A 16,440-nucleotide genomic window follows, 5' to 3' on the forward strand; every position below is an offset into this window, starting at 1 on the left:
GTACCTTCTTGCTGTATTTTATTGGATGGCTCCTCTGTTAGGAGATTGATGAGAAAGTCTCCGTGGGTCAGGTAAGTAGTCAGCGCGTATGTGATGATCGACTGTGTAAACTCACTTTCTGGTGACAATTTTAGTATTTCGAAAGGAAGAGCTGTCAGAGGCCATCATCAGAAATTGTTTTTAGGCATCAGTTGACTTTTGATCTGCCTGTGTCCACAGTCAAAACGAGGTGTGACCTACGGAGAAGACACTGGAAGGTCCCGTGGGATTTTTCCTTTGCAAGCAGAGTGTGCATCTGTTTTCTTCTAAGACTTCTGCAGCCTCTTTGAAACACAAGTGAATTCAGTTGCCGTATTTCACACTTTGTTTTCTGTGCCATGCTGTGACTTAGCATAAAGGCTTATGGATTTAATAGTGATCCACTCATCCTCACCTGCACCTTTTTTGGGGGGGACAGCTGTTTGATTGACAGTCAGTATTCATATCAATGCTACAACCTCCTGTCTCTTTTCCTCCCAAAGGGTATATTTCCTGCTTCGTACATCCATCTTAAAGAAGCCATAGTTGAAGGAAAAGGGTGAGTCTTTTCTTGATGTTTAAATGAAGTTGTGCAGTGATGGCATTTGACCTTGCTGCTTTTTGCAGGGCGATGTTGGGGTTGAGCAGTGGATGCCTTTGATCCAGGGTGACAGGAGTTTAGAGGGGGAGGACTTCTGATCTAGAGCTGTCTACAACATGACTTTGAGCCTTTAGGGAGTCTTCAGTCAGCACTGGAACCACAGCCAACCTCCTAGAATGCCATGTGGATTTGGAAAGCTTTCTGCTTCTTCCTTTGTGAGCCAGCCCATCTAGCAAAGGCTGCACAGCCCCCCAGCCCTGAATCCATTTTTCTGGAAGACTTTGCAGGATGTGATACAAATTCACTGGGGAGTGAAGCAACAGTTGTTCGGTTGGGGCGTGTGTGAATTTACGTCTTGCCTGATTGTGATGTATGTTTCTTAGAGGTCATAAAACTGATGTATAAGATCATTAAGAGGACATTTGTAGAACAGGAACCCATTAGGCGGGAATGGCAAATGAATAGCCAGGTGTGAACTTGGAGAAGGAACAGTAAAATGTTTTTCTTTTTGTCTCTGCTACATCTTCGCACTCCATTAAATATGTAAATGATAAAATTACTAATCATATGATTACTGCATAATGGCATCTCTGCGGCTGATTGCAAAATTGCTTTCCCAAGCAGTGTACTTTGAACGTATGAGAAGGACTGGGTCGGGCTCTGAGGTTCCATGGTGCATCATTAAAACGAGGGAAATAATTTAGAGGCATCAGTGTGATGACCTGTAAGAGGGCCCTTTTTTCTACTGAGAAATTGTTTTGTAGGTGAAATTTCAGAGGGAAGTAAAACGAGGAAAGTTTTGAAACTTTTCACCCTACTGTGAACAATGTTGAATAAAATATTTTCTTCATGTATTTTACGTCAGTTTGTATCAGGATCAGTATGGATGCTGGGCTGTATAGGGATAATTTTTGTAAATGCACATTGAGGTATACAGATGAGTGTATGTAAAATGTAATTAGGAAGAGTGATAGAAAAGGGTGCAAGAGACTGTTGATTCTCGATAGTCACACCCCGCCAGACAGGTGGACAGGCAGACATTGGGTTAAGACTGAGAACCAGTTGGCACTTAGTCCAAGAGATGGATCAGACCAATTAAGGAAGGAAGGTAAGAAGGATCTAGAGTGGAGATCAGGACGCAGTGGGTAAAGGGAGGTCCTCTTCACGTGGGAAACTGAAGTCTCTTTGAGCTCCAGGTCCCTCCTGGCCAGTGGGAAGAGCCCAGTGGACTTTGCACAGAACTCAAGCTCTGAGATGAAGGCAGCCCAGCCACTGACGAATGTCCTCACACTGTGAGTGGAGCGGCTTTGTAAGGATGACATCACAGAGCGAAGTGAACCACACTTTCATCAGCATCCTTACTGGGAAACAGTCATGTCCTGTGAGAGACGCTGAGGATGTCCCATAAAAGGCTTATTCTTAAAAGCACTCCTGTGAAGGGTGGTCTCCCACGCACCCCTTCCTCGTCCCTGCTGCTCCCCCTGGTGCACGTGGTCAGACCTCTCCAGAGGGAGTGGCCCTCTCTCAGGAACTCCTGTGTTTCTTCCTTGGAGACCCCCCCTCTCCAACCCCAATCACTGAGTCCTTGCAGCCCTGAATCTCCATTGCGAGCTACAGTCAGGGTCCTGCCCACAGGTCCGGGCCTCGGGGACTTATCTCAGTGCCCCCTGGACATTGCATGTTGTGTGGGAGCCTTGTCTATTCAGGGCCTCTGGGCCCAGATGGTCTTACTTCACAAGCCACCAAATTCGGTCTCTGACTCAGTCCCAAATATTAGGAGTTCTGCTTAGTGCACTGCCTGACCCAGAGCAAGTAACCGGAAAACAGCAGTTTGCTGAATAAAAAGCAATGGACAAATAGATCAGGAGTCAAGAATAAGGCAAGGGTTAACTCTCTGAGGTGGAGAGACAAGGGAAAGAGGATAATCAGAATTGGTGATCAGGGTGCCTGTGGACACTGGAAAGCTGTAACCTCGCCCATATTTCGCCAAGGATAACTGCTTCGTGTATTATCACAGACTGAGTTTTAGGCAGAATGAAAATGTAAAAAAAAATCATCTTATCCCAAGCCTGCATTTTAATGCCACACAGATTGGTGGTAATTTATGGCATCTATAAAATAGATGGGTACACATATTATGAATACACTTTCCACTGCTCAGACCTTGACGTCCTGATGGGATATTATTTGCCTCCTTCATCTTACCTTGACGTATGAGGTAGATGGCTTACACAGAGGGTAATGTATGAACGTTCTCGGGCTCTGTATAGAAATTACTTGTCGTTCTTAGAGACGTATGGAGACCTACGTGGGCTCAGTCTTATTTGTATGTTTTTTCTCCATGCTATGACCTGCGTGTGAAGTTGACAAGGTGCCCTTCTGTTTAATGAAGCTGTTACCGTCTCTGCCCTTTCCTCTCCTCCCAGGCAACATGAAACGGTCATCCCAGGCGACCTCCCGCTCATACAGGAGGTCACCACGACCCTGCGAGAATGGTCTACCATCTGGAGGCAGCTCTATGTGGTGAGAAGATGGGGCTTTTGTGGGTGTTTCTTTTAATGGGAGGATAATTGCGTTATAATATTTTGTTGGCCTCTGCCATATATCAGCATGAATCAGCCACAGGCGTAACATATGTACGCTCATTCCTGAAGCGCCCCCTCCCACGTCTCACCCCATCCTTCCCCTCTGGGTTGTCATAGAGCACTGAGTTGAGCTTGCATCCCACAACACATTCCCACTGGTTATCTATTTTACATGTGGTAATGTGTATGTTTCCGTGCTATTCTCTTAATTCGTCCCCCCCTCCCCTTCCCCTTCCTTCTCTCCTGTGTCCACATTTCTGTTTTCTATGCTGTGTCTCCCTTGCTGCCCTGCAGATAGATTCATCAGTTCCGTCTTTCTAGAGTCCATGCGTGCTAAGTTGCTTCAGTGTCTGGGTCTTTGTGACCTCGTGGACTGTAGTCCGCCAGGCTCCTCTGTCCGTGGGATTCTCCAGGCAAGAATACTGCAGTGGGTTGCCATGCCCTCCTTCTGGGGATCTTCCCAACCCAGGGATCAATCCCTCATCTCTTAAGTCTCCAGAATCAGCAGGCGGGTTCTTTAACCACTAGCCCCACCTGGGAAGCCCCTAGATTCCATATGCAGGCATTAACATACCATATTTGTCTTTCTGACTTACTTCACTCTGTATAATAGACTCTAGGTTTGAAGATGGGATTTTGAATCAGAGCTTAGCAATAGAGAATAGGTCTTTTTGAACCCTGCTGAGCCAAAGGATTACTTTTGCTTTTTCTGGTACCCTCAGAAGCAGAACTTATGGGAGCGAGTCACGCTCGGCAGCCTTGCCCTGTAGTCTGGCCACCCTCGGGGGCCGCAGCCCTTCCACCAGCTTTGTGCCTGGTGCAGCCGTGCCGATGGCAGTGAAGTGGCCGTCGAGGAAGGGGCCGTGGGTTTCGCCTTTCCCTGTACTGAAAAGGGGACTGGGCTGCTCTTGGACTGTGGCACACTGACCGAGGCCGCAGGAGCTGCAGTTCCCTCTGAGTTTGTATGTCGATCGTGAACATGAAAATCTGCCTTTAAACTGTTACAGGTCCTCTTCATGGATGCAGTAGAGGCTGAGGGCTCTCTGCCACTGTTTGCCTGGAGACAATGCCTCTTACCATTTGAGGAAAGTAACACAGTCTTCCAGGTCTCAGCGAGTCTGTTTAGAGGGAAGCAGATGGTTTCCATTCTGACTTTGTGTGAGATACCCAGTTCTCCGGATTGTGGAAGAAGCCTTATTAATGCGGCAGGGTTGGGGCCCTGACACCTTCCATTGTGTATCCCCCGGGGACATTTTCTTTGCATATAAATTCATATTTGCAGAAGATTACCTTTTGTTAGGTCTGTATTCCTCTTAAGGGCGTTGATTTCTCATCTGCTAATATTGTTAGTGCAAAGCATGGACGCTGGAGGGAAGGCCGTGCATCAGTTTCTGGGGAACATAGAAGACTTCTCAGTCCCACAGCTGCTCTCTGGGTAGCCTCATTGCTTTTGATTATACAGTGGTTTCCTATAAATACACAGTAATAAGCAGTTGCAGTAATTGTTCATCAAATGTTCTCAAAAACCTAGAGGCGTAAAGTTAACCATGAATATTTTGTATAAATCTGAGCAATTTTGGAGTTGATATTTCATGTTAGCAATTTTTAGACAAAAATATGGCAAAACAAACAGGAGCTGATGCTGACTAATATGTTAGTGGACACGGTTTTAGCCATACAGCTCCATAACAGACACTCCTAACCATCACCTAGTTTCCTTTTTTTTAAAAAAAATCTACCTTTGCCTGTTAGGGATTTACACTGTTAGGTTTGTGCAAAGCCAAAGAAATATGCTTATTATATATATGCACATGTATTGTTGTTGCTTATAATATTTTTATATGTTCTGTTTCCCTCTGCTCTGTGGCAATAGACAAGTTTAAGAAAATATTAAGGATTTTAGTTATTTGGTAATGCTTTATGAAAATAGACAAGGAGAATTAATGAGGGAAACAAACATAATTTTAGAATAAACCATTAATTTTGATTATTAGTTTTCATTTAAGAAGTCAAGATTATTGAATTTCCTTGGTGGTTCAGTGGTTAGGATTTGGTGCTTTCACTGCTAGGCCCCAAGTTCAATCCCTGGTCAGGGAACTAAGATGTTACAAGGCATGGCCAATAAATAAATACATAAACAAGAATTTAAGATTAGGATGATACTAACAAGGAGAACTTATAGGATGTTAAGTTCTATAATTAACATTATAGAAAATAATCTGTTATGGTGTGATAGGCTGAGTGAGTGGAGGGGATCCTAGAAATTCCTAGGAAGAAGGTCAAATGCTATAGAGTGGAGGTGTGAAGTTCAGCTATGCAGAGAAGACATTATTTTAAAAGGTAGCAATGACCACAGTTATATTTTTTTTGGCACCCTGACATTTAGAATTTTATCTAAATTTCAGATTTAGATAAACCTAAATCTATTTATAGATTTAGTTTTATAAATTTAGATTTATAAATCTAAAACTATTTATAAATCTAAATAGTTGGATTTCACCTAGATTTCTATTCTTGGAAAGAACCACTGGGTTTGTTTTCCTTTGGTTAATCCTTCATTTTCTTGATGAGTTGTTCTCATGCTGTTGCAGAACTTGCTTTTCTTTGTACCATCAAATCCTTCGAAATATGTAGAAAGTGAGAAGTAGGTGTGACGTTTGAATCTCATGTGTATTTCCCTTTTGCTATAAATGCACCAAGAGCTTGTAGATCCAGATAGTGCCTCTTGCAGAAGCCTCTCTGCTTATTCAGAATGCACCATAGCCTCGGGCTAGGTCCTCGTGTAGTCAGCTGACAGCCAGGGCTCTGGGTTGAGTTTCTCAGTGATGAGAATCATCGGGGCAAAGGACATTCTAAAGATTCCTTAAGCAAGACCTGTAGACCGGGCATTTCCTCAGGGAGCTTCAAGGGTTGCCCATTCCTGGTCCAGAGACTGGAAGTTCACGGGGTGGTTTTGGGACTCCCCAAGTGCAGATCCTGAACTGGATCCACTTTGGGTGCAGGGCTACATACTCTGGAGCGCTGGCCTGAGTATGGAAGATCGTCCATTGTTTTTAATCCTTTTACTCTTTTCATGTGTGATAGGAGCAAAATTCCATCTAATGTGTTCAGTTCCAAGCTGAAAACACCATTAATCCGACATAAACAGCAACTACAATGCTCTTTTAAATCAAGAACTTAACAGTTGGTTTCCCCCCCCGCTCATCTAGCAAGATAACAGGGAGATGTTCCGGAGCGTTCGACACATGATCTACGACCTTATCGAGTGGCGGTCGCAGATTCTTTCTGGAACTCTGCCGCAGGATGAGCTCAAGGAATTGAAGAAGAAGGTCACTGCCAAAATTGATTATGGAAACAGGTTTGTTTGTTCAAAAGATGATTTCATGCTTACGTTAACCAATATAATGCTATCACCATTAAGCGTTTAGGAGACTAAAATCCTATCTTACGACCAACAAAATTTCTAATGTCAATATAATGGCACAGTTTTTTTTCTTAAAAGCATGAGGTGTTTTCTATCGGATCTGGAGTTTTCTGAGTCATTGTTAAAACATACTCTCTTCAAGAAGATGGGGTAACCTGTCCTTATCACAACAATTCCCCCGACAGGAACTTTGCTTTCTGCCGACAGCATTCAACCCTGGGTCCCGACGTGAGGGGCTTTGTGCAGTAACAGGCATCGGGCCTCTTTCTGTGGAATCCTACCTTCTGCAAGTTGGAAGAGGCCTCGAAGGGCACCTGAAACTTAGTCACCAGTGTAGGGGTCTGGCAAACAAAAATAAAGCCAGCAAGTCTCTTTTTCTTTTCTCTGCCATCCTGTGTCCGGTTGAGTTTGTTCCTCGCCATGTCTTCTCACAAGACTTTCAGGATCAGGTGATGCCTGGCCAAGACCCAAAAGCAGTATGGTCTCACTCCCCAATGGATTTGAATGAAAACTGGTAATAAAATCAGGTAGAACTCCAAAAGAAGACCTTGGAGGAGACGCAAGCTGAGTTTATAAGGAGCCTCCCATTGGAGGTGGCACACACGTTTATGCTGTGTCCAGGTCACTGGCATCTTACCATGTCACTCGGAGAACATCACTGCTGTCTGAACAGCCGAGCATGTTTTATCAGGAAGATGATTTTTCTCTGTGTGTAAGATTTTCTGCACCAGTGCTTTGGCTTAATGGTTTTGTGAGACCTTTTGGGAAAAAGAAATCCAGCCCCCTAAATTTGTACTTCTGATATAAAGATCATATAACTGTTCTACAGGAGTAGGTCTCATGCAGAAGTTCCCTCTTGCAGCAGGGCACCGCCCAGCTCTGCTTGAATGCCTTCAGCCGTGGTGTGCTCACCCACCCATCGAGGTGCGTGCTCTGGTGTTGGCACTCTTTCCTGCAGCACAGTCGTCTCCCGCCTTCCAGGTTCTGTAATCAGAGGGAGGCTACGCCCTTTCCTACTGGATAACTATTTGTTCGTCTAATGCCAGAGCTGCAAGAAGGCTTAAAAAGTATGTGGTCACAAGGTTCCCAGATGCTGGTCTATATCAGAGGCACTTGGAAAACTTTCAAAATACAGAATGCTGGGACCCACTCCTTAAGATCCTGATTTCTCACGTCTGGAATGCTGACTGGAAATCCCTGTCTGTAAAAATAGACTTGGACCGTGAAGGCCGGCAGATTGGGAAGCTAGTGGTTCAGTCCAACCCCCTCATTTTACATGTTAGAATATAAAGCTCAGAAAATAGTACAGCTTCGCCCTGAGCCATTCAACCCAAGGAAGCCCTGAAAAACTAAAGAAGCATTTTGTATAATCGGAATTATAACAATTCTGCTTTCTGGTAATTCAGACTTTCAAGTGTGAAAAGTTTCTAAAAGCTACATTATCAATAAGATGTAGTGTTTGGATTAACTACAGGAGAAGGTCCCCCCCCCCCCTCCCCCAGAAACCTAGAGACTGCTGGGTATAGGATATTAGATGTTGGTGCAGTGAAACTCATTTCAAGACCACCTGCTTGAAAACTAAACTTCTGGAGCTTTGATTTTATTTTCTGCTGGAGTATCATGTTTTGAACTTACGTCCAGAAACCACCTGCTTAATTTGGCTGTGGGAAGCTACCAAAATACATTATGTCATGGAATAATCTAGTTAGGAAAGGAAGTATTTCCAAATGTGATTTACTACTTGGATAGGAAATGTGGTCCTTAACAAGACAGACTTTTGTCCAAGGAACTCGTATAGTGCAGTGGTCCAGCACAACTCACAAACCTAAACCTGCCTGATGTGTTATCAGACTCATTCACACAGAGCTTAAGGTGTGCGACCTTCACAGGAGAGAAGTAGGAGATTAGTTCCTCTAAGTGGAGGCTTTTTTGCAAAGTCAGTTTGTCAACTCTTCGACTTGTAACTGTTAAAAAGACATTCTCTGACTTAATTTATATTTATTTCAAAAGATGTTTTCTTATGTCTTATGGTTAAAAAAATAAAAAAAATTTGCTGCCGAGAGTTGGACCATAAAGAAGCCTGAGCACTGAAGAGTTGATGCCTTTGAACTGTGGCTCTGGAGAAGGCTCTTGAGTCCCCTGGACAGCAAGGAGATCAAACCAGTCTATCCTAAAGGAAATCAACCCTAAATGTTTACTGGAAGGACTGATGCTGAAGCTCCAGTACTTTGACCACCTGATGTAAAGAGCCGACTCATTGGAAAAGACCCTGATGCTGGGAAAGATTGAGGGCAGGAGGAGAAGGGAGCAACAGAGGATGAGATGGTTGGATGGCATCACTGACTCAATGGACATGAGTTTGAGCAAACTCTGGGAGATGGTGAAGGACAGGGAAGCCTGACACACTGCAGTCCACGTGGTCACAAAGAGTCAGACACGACTTAGTGACTGAGCAATGGTCTTTTAATAAAAAGAAAAGTCCCAAAGGCAAAGTAACAGGCGTCTGTGGCGAAGATCCTTGTGTCTTATTAAAAGAAAACCAGAACACACCACCGTTAGTAAAACTCTTGGTTTCTTACTTTATATAGTCGCCTTTGTTTAGTCTTTAAATAAAATCCTGGTAAAAACCACCTAACGGGAAACAGAGAGACTGTTGCCAAAAAACACTTCCAGATATAGGATGGACAGATTTATTAGCCAGATGCTGCCTGCGTTTGAAGTTGGCTACTACATTTAGCCATCTGGCCAGAAACTTTCTTAACATTGCTGTGGATGACTTCCATATGTTCCATGTTGAAACAGTAGAACGTCTTTATTGAAAATCTTCTGATAGGCTAATTAAGGGATTAGATCTGTGATTCTAGGTAGAAGGAAAGTAGTGCCATGGAACCCCAGAGAGAGTGGTGAGTATGCCTCTGTTCCAGCTTTTCCTCCCTCCCACCTCTCCCCAGCCTCCAACTGTATATATATTTGGGCATTGGGGTGTGCATGGGGCTGTGTATACATACCCACAAATTTATATACACCCCCCCAAGTATGTGCACAGCATGTGTGCACATAACTGTCCATACTGTTCATGTAGTAATTAGCGACATACATTTCATTTGGGCTTTCTAGATCTGTAAGTAAAAGTCACTACAGCGATGGAAGTAAGATTTGAGTAATTTTTTTTTTTTAATTCCAAGGGCGTACAAAGAAAGTTAAATGACAGTGACCTCACAGAACTATGTTTTCTGATACTGTGAGACTGACCCTGACTTTTGATTTCATCTTGCTCAGTTGCTAGGACTGAAGTTTGTTGGTGAAGTTCTGAATTCTTCTTGTTCTAGAATCCTCGATTTGGACTTGGTGGTGAGAGATGAGGATGGGAACATTCTGGATCCAGAACTAACTAGCACAATTAGTCTTTTCAGAGCTCATGAAGTAGCTTCCAAACAAGTGGAGGAAAGATTGCAAGAAGAAAAAGTAAGTTCAGCTCTCTGTACTATGCCGTTTACACCCAGGGTACGTTTTCTCAGTAACAGTTGACAACATTAGTGAAACATCACCAGTAAAACATGACGATTGCATTAGCTACATTGTGAAAAGGCCTAGCTTCAGCATGTATTTCAGACACTGATGGATGGAATGGAGCCCAGTGTCTAAACATGCTGTGGATGACCTGAAGGCTTTTCATCCCTTGAGAGGGGACAGGATTTTAATGACACTGACTTTGTGGTCTTAACTCATGGGCAACAGTACTCCATTCTGTGTTTCCTCTTTGATAGGAGTAGGAGAGGGATGTGTCTAAGTGTGATGAGGGCAGGGAACATGCGTCTTACTGATCTTTTTCATTTCCCATGGCCGTTAATGGTAACTTGTATGCAGTCTATACTCAGAACTCAGTTGGGTAATTGAGCCATCCATTCATTCAGCAACTGCTGAACGCCTACAGTGTGCCAGGTCCTGAGGCCGTAATGATGAATAACACAGAGATGTCCTCAGAGGGTTTGACCTGATGGGAGAATCAAAAATCGAATAAGCAACTGCACGTGTAATCTCCATTCTGATGGATTGATTGGGCCCCTAAACGTTTTGTATCGGAAGTAAATACTCAGTATGACTTCTCACGGTGCTGGGATCATTGCCCCTGGCATATTCTTTTCAGCTCGGCTCGTGGTTGTGTTGACAACATCAAGGAAGAAGCTGCATGAGGGGCTTTGCTGTGTGACTGGTTTCGCATGGTTTTCTGTTCTGTAGGGGATGAACAGAGCCAGCGTTAGCCACGAGTGTTGCTCATGTCACCTTTGTTTTCTTGTTTTATTTCCACTGACAGTCTCAGAAGCAGAACATAGACATTAATAGACAAGCCAAGTTTGCCGCCACCCCTTCTCTGGCCTTGTTTGTCAACCTCAAGAACGTGGTCTGTAAAATAGGAGAAGATGCCGAGGTGCTCATGTCTCTGTACGACCCTGTGGAGTCCAAGTTTATCAGGTCAGTGACGAGCCCCTGTCTTTCCTCTTTGGTCACTGCTGGGAACATGGCCTCAGCATCACCCCAAAGTCTCGGTCTCGCGGGGAGTCCTTGGGGTGATCAGCTGACCCGATTTCCCCCAAGCAGCTGGAGTCTGGGCCAGGATCAGCTTTCCGGCAAGGACGTGGATATTCGATTGTAGAGTTGGAGTCTTGTAATGTTTTCAAAACCTGGCAACTGTATGACTAAGGACTGAAGTCATGCTTCCTGCGTTGTCTTTATGGGATGCTTTGTTTATGGGCCCCCTCCCCCGCTCCAGTATTGCTCTTATCTTGATGTCGCCTTTTCGAGCTTTGGTTCTCTGTGAATGTCATTTCTTGACCTTTGACCTATTGTTTTTTCTCCAAGGTGATTGGATGGGAAACAGTGTCTAGATCGGTGCCTGCTGCATAAAGGCTGTCAGTGAATATGTGTTGAATAAAATATTGTAAATCCAGTCTGTCATTTCTCATCGTCTCATGTGCTGTCTTTCCTAGTTCTTGTCTTTGTTCCTTGGTGTAACTTTCTCTTTGTCCAGATGGAAAAAGTATGGTTTGGACTGTGTGTGTAGTAAACGTGTGTGTGTGTCTGGGTATAAAGCTCCAGAATCTTCACTCATATTATTGAAAATTTAAGAACTTAGTATATGGCAGAAAACAGAACAAATTTCATTGCCACTTCCGATAAAGGCTATTTCTTCTTGTCATAGGATTTAATATGTGTTTTTAGGTCATGTTTGGCTTATGGCAGGCTCGGAAATCATCATGAAGTTTTACTTTGTACTATAAATGAATAAATAGTGAATTTGAGACTGTAGTCATTCCAAATGAATGACTTAAAGTTTTTTATTAAAGTTTTTTAATAAAACTTTATTTAAAAAATTTATTTAAAAAAACTTTATTAAAGTTTTTTAATAAAAAACTTTTAACGTGTACACACTACTCTGTATAAAGTCAACAAGGACCTACTGTATAGCACAGGGAACTTTATTCAGTGTCCTATAATAACCTATAATGGAAGAGAATCTGAAAAGGAACATATATATGTATAACTGAGTCGCTGTGCTTTACACCTGAAAGTAACACAACACTGTAAATTGAATTTTAAAAAATTGTTAAAAATATAATAAAAACTATGAAATGCCATTTGCAGATAGGTCCTTTGCAGTTATAATCCTGGACATCCAAACTGAAAACCTCAGGGATTTTGTACGGGCAGACCTGGAGTAAGATGCTGTATGGAGATTACTTGTATGTCAATGGCAGAGCTGCTCCGTCTGATGTTGATGTTTCTGAACCCTTACCATTGTCTGCATAATGGACCTCTGTGATACTAATGAAAATCCACTGAGGATGCACATTTGGTTCCCTGATCTGTTTGGAAAACTAATTTGCTTTTATTTCCTTTTTTTCCAAGTGAGAACTACCTCGTCCGCTGGTCAAGTTCAGGATTGCCTAAAGACATAGACAGGTTACACAATTTGCGAGCTGTTTTCACGGTGAGTGCATCCAAAGATGTTCATTTGAATTGCTCACCATTCTCATGACTATTTTTAATGACCCCTGTCTGACTTCTCACCGCCCAGGAGCGTGGGTCCTTGGGATGCCGGGACTACTTGTTAATTTCCTATAATAACATAGCTGCCCAGAAACCTTCTGGGTCTCTAGTCACCCTTCGAGTCCCCATGACAAAGATGTACTCCATGAGGTTGAGTATGTCTCTTAAACATGGATCTTAAATTCATTTAATGCTAATTGACTTGTAATTCAGCTCCTCTTTGTCTTGTGAATCACTTATTAAAATACTAAAAACTGGTAGCAGTGAAGAGTGGCAATCTATCTCTCTACTGTCTGTTGCAATTGAACCTGCCTTGAGTAGTGCTTCTCCACAATAATTTACAGAAATTAATATTTCCAGGACCTGGGAAGCAAAGACCTGAAAAGGGAGAAAATCAGTTTTGTGTGTCAGATCGTCCGCGTGGGTCGCATGGAGCTGAGGGACAACAACACGAGGAAGCTGACGTCGGGCCTGCGACGGCCTTTTGGGGTGGCCGGTAATCCATTTCCTTCCTCTTCCTTAAGACTTTCGAGATCAGCACCTCCACCGTGAATACGAGCTGCTGTTGAATACTGGACCGTGGGCTGCTTGGTGTATAAGCTTGTCCACTGGAGAGAAGGAACATCTGTTTGTTCTTCTCTGTGTGGGTTCATGTCGACATGTGGCTCAGGGGCTTTGTCCACCAGCTTCAGGCCCAAATCCCATCTTTGCTATGACAGTGAAGCCCGTTTCCTGGCGGAGACCCTGACCCACATTCCCACATCCTCGTCCTGGAGGGAAGCCAGCCAAGGAGGGTTGCGGTGTTTCTGACTTGGTGATGGATTGATTTAGGAATGAGTCTGTACAGAATGGTCTAAGTGATGAAGAGGCAGAAGACGAAAGCTTAGAGAGGACAGAGCTCTCTTCACACAGGGGCTTTTTTTCTCTGCGGACATGAGCTCTGTTTTGTTTTTGGTGATGGTGCAGGAAAAGGGAGAAATGAGCCGTCCCTGTGGAAGGACAGGAAAGTGTCCCCGGGACGTCCTCGTTAGCTGACCTCTTTTGGTGTCACTCTCATTTTTCACAATTTGCTAAACGATGTTCCCTCACGATTAGATGGCCGCCCTTCACTGCACAGCCTTCTAGTTCTCGTCCTTTTTTGCGATTCTTGGGGTTTATATACATACGTGAGAAAAACTCTTCCTTTCTGATACATCGCTGGATTTCTTGTTTCAGCGGCAACGGAGGGGTTCTTTACCTGCATTACCAGGAAGCTCCGGGCTTTCATCATTATGTTGAGTTTTGTTTTGGCCTCTTTTAAGGGCTTCCCTAGTGGCTCAGCAGTAAAGAATCCACCTGCAATGCAGGGGACCAGGAGACTTGGGTTCAATCCCTGGGTTGGGAAGATCCCCTGGAGGAGGGCCTGGCAACCCACTCCAGCATTCTTGCCTGGACAATTCCATGGACTGAGGAGCCTGGTGGGCTACAGCCTGTAGGGTCGCAAAGAGTCGGACAGGACTGAAGCGACTGAGCATGCGTGCACAGCCCCTTTTAAACAGATTTTTTTAGAGCCGTTTTAGGTTCAGAGCAAAAGTGCCCAATGGGGATGAGGTAGGGAGGGGGGCAAGTGATCTCTTACCTTCTGCGTTCAGCCCAGAGGGTTGGCTCTCCTTAGCTGTGGGCTGGTGTGTTTCTGTAGATGCTACGTAAGGACCTGAGCATTCTGCTTGTGTACTTCCTAACTTCCTACTCGTATCTCCACTCTGATAGGGAGGGAGTAAATGTCATCAGGCAATGTGGTCATGGTACATTTGGGGCATAAGAGGTACATATTTTAAGACAGTGATTCTCAGCCTTAAGTGTATTTCTCATATACACTTGGACACTCATATATACAGGGAGCTGTTAAAACATATTCTTGCCTAGGTACCCCGTGCCTGTCCTTGAACTTGGATCTTTGTGTCTCTTCTGACTGTTGGCAGAGGATGAGCCCCTGCAAACAGCTGCTGGTGCATCTTGGCCACCTGGACGCTCAGTGCCAGGTTGTTCTGAGCAGGCTGTGGGGAGGCATTGCTCTGAGCCGACCCGGCCCTTTGCCCCAGCCTCGTGCTTCTCATCACTTCTCATCGTGCCTACCTGGCTTCCTGCCTTTGCTGTCCCTCCTCCATCAGCAGCATCCCGACGTCCCCTTCCTTCTGCCCCTGCATTCTATGATGTCGTATTTCGGGGGTGTTCAGGTCCTCCTCCGTCACACACCCATGGTGACTACATATGGCTGGACGCCTGGCTTCCTTACTATGGACCCTCATACCTGAAAATAGAAATACTTGGGCTCCCAGATTGGGGGTGACGCCCCCAAGTCCTTTACTTCCTCCTTTGACAGCAGGAACCTTTGAATGCTCAAAGTCCTCACCACAGCAAGACCAGTGAGGGAAGGACATGGTGACGGGCGATTTCAGTGCTTTCTCTGCTGAGTTCTGGGCTGGGGGAGCCCCAAAGGGACTGTCATTCCTAGAAAGTAGCAGAATGGAGGCTGCTTTCAAGTTACCGGTGCTCAGACCAAGGGTGTGTTTCTTGCTCTCATGCTGCCTTCTTGCCAGTAGTTGCTGGGCCCCTAGACGTGTCCAAGCTAGAGACTAGGGAGCTTTGACAAGAAAGCTGGACCATCAGGGGGCCTTATAGTCAGCTGGTGGGATGAGCCCCATGATAGAGAGAGGTCTGTGGATGCAGGAAGGTGGCTCATTGCGGACTGGGCTGTGGGAGATGGTCTCCTGGGTACAGACTCACTTGTTATGACCCATCTAGAGCTGGTTGTCTGAGCTGCTGCTGCAGATGCCAAAAGACCGATGGGACTTGGGCTAAAACAATCGCTGTGTGTGGTGGTTCGGAACTGGCGGTCAAGATGTGGTCTTGGGCATAGGAGCATCTTAACATTAGATGGGATGCTTCTATTCCCCCTACAGATCCCTTTTCCTGTTTTGGGGTGGTAGAGATAGAAATTGTTCATATTTAGTATTTGGTCGTATGTCATTAGGGAAGGGATTGTGCAAAAGGAAATGCCCGGGACTTGTTGCTCACTTACCTGCAGTCAGGTGAGGAGGCTGAGCAGAGGCAGAGTTGTGTCCAGCACCCTGGGCTGTTTGTGGGGTTCCTCGCTGTGTTGGTCTGAGCTGGGGCATGGGAGACATTCTAGCCACTAGATTTTGGGCGAATTCGTTTAGGTCTTTGAACTTAGTCTCCTCCACCGTAGAGGAGGTAAGTGTGAGGATTAGATGCCGCATTATTACTGCTTCCTTGCTCGGGGGCCGGGCGACTGCCATGCGGTTGCAGATCAGTGCTGCCCGGTGTGGTCACCCTGCCCCAGGTGGCTCTTTTGGCATAAATGAATGAAATCAAAGTAACAATTCAGCCCCTCCATCACACTTGCCATATCTCACGTGCTGCTTGCGATAGAACATTTCATTTTGGACTTTCCTGGTGGTCCAGTAGTTAAGAATCCGCCTGCCAATGCAGGGTTTGACCCCTGGTCTGGGAAGATCCCACATGCTGCGGAGCAACTAAGCCCATGACCGCAGGTACTGAGGCCCCACTCTGGAGCCCACGCTCTGCCATAAGGGAAGCCAACGCAGTGACAAGCCTGAGCACTGCAGCTAGAGAGGAGCCTCTGCTCACTGCAGCTAGCGAAAGCCTGCAGGCATCACTGACGACCCAGCACAGCCGAAAATAAAGAAATCAATAAGTAAACAAAAATAGAGTATTTCCTCATCTCACAAAGTTCTGTTGGA

General features: G+C 44.9%; 1 protein-coding gene across 2 annotated transcripts in view; it reads left to right on the plus strand.

Annotated features, from left to right (window-relative positions):
• The window catches only part of DOCK1 (dedicator of cytokinesis 1), a 559,970-nt gene that overhangs the window by 66,927 nt on the left and 476,603 nt on the right, over positions 1-16,440 (plus strand). For both annotated transcript variants that reach the window (XM_025273840.3, XM_025273841.3), the window contains exons 4-10: positions 522-577; positions 3,046-3,142; positions 6,414-6,562; positions 9,958-10,093; positions 10,944-11,101; positions 12,536-12,617; positions 13,037-13,172. In XM_025273840.3, coding sequence (XP_025129625.1) covers positions 522-577; positions 3,046-3,142; positions 6,414-6,562; positions 9,958-10,093; positions 10,944-11,101; positions 12,536-12,617; positions 13,037-13,172 — 814 coding nt within the window. The remainder of the gene's footprint in view (positions 1-521; positions 578-3,045; positions 3,143-6,413; positions 6,563-9,957; positions 10,094-10,943; positions 11,102-12,535; positions 12,618-13,036; positions 13,173-16,440) is intronic.

The sequence above is a fragment of the Bubalus bubalis genome, chromosome 23 (assembly GCF_019923935.1).
Source record: "Bubalus bubalis isolate 160015118507 breed Murrah chromosome 23, NDDB_SH_1, whole genome shotgun sequence".
In the NCBI taxonomy this organism is placed as follows: Eukaryota; Metazoa; Chordata; class Mammalia; order Artiodactyla; family Bovidae; genus Bubalus; species Bubalus bubalis.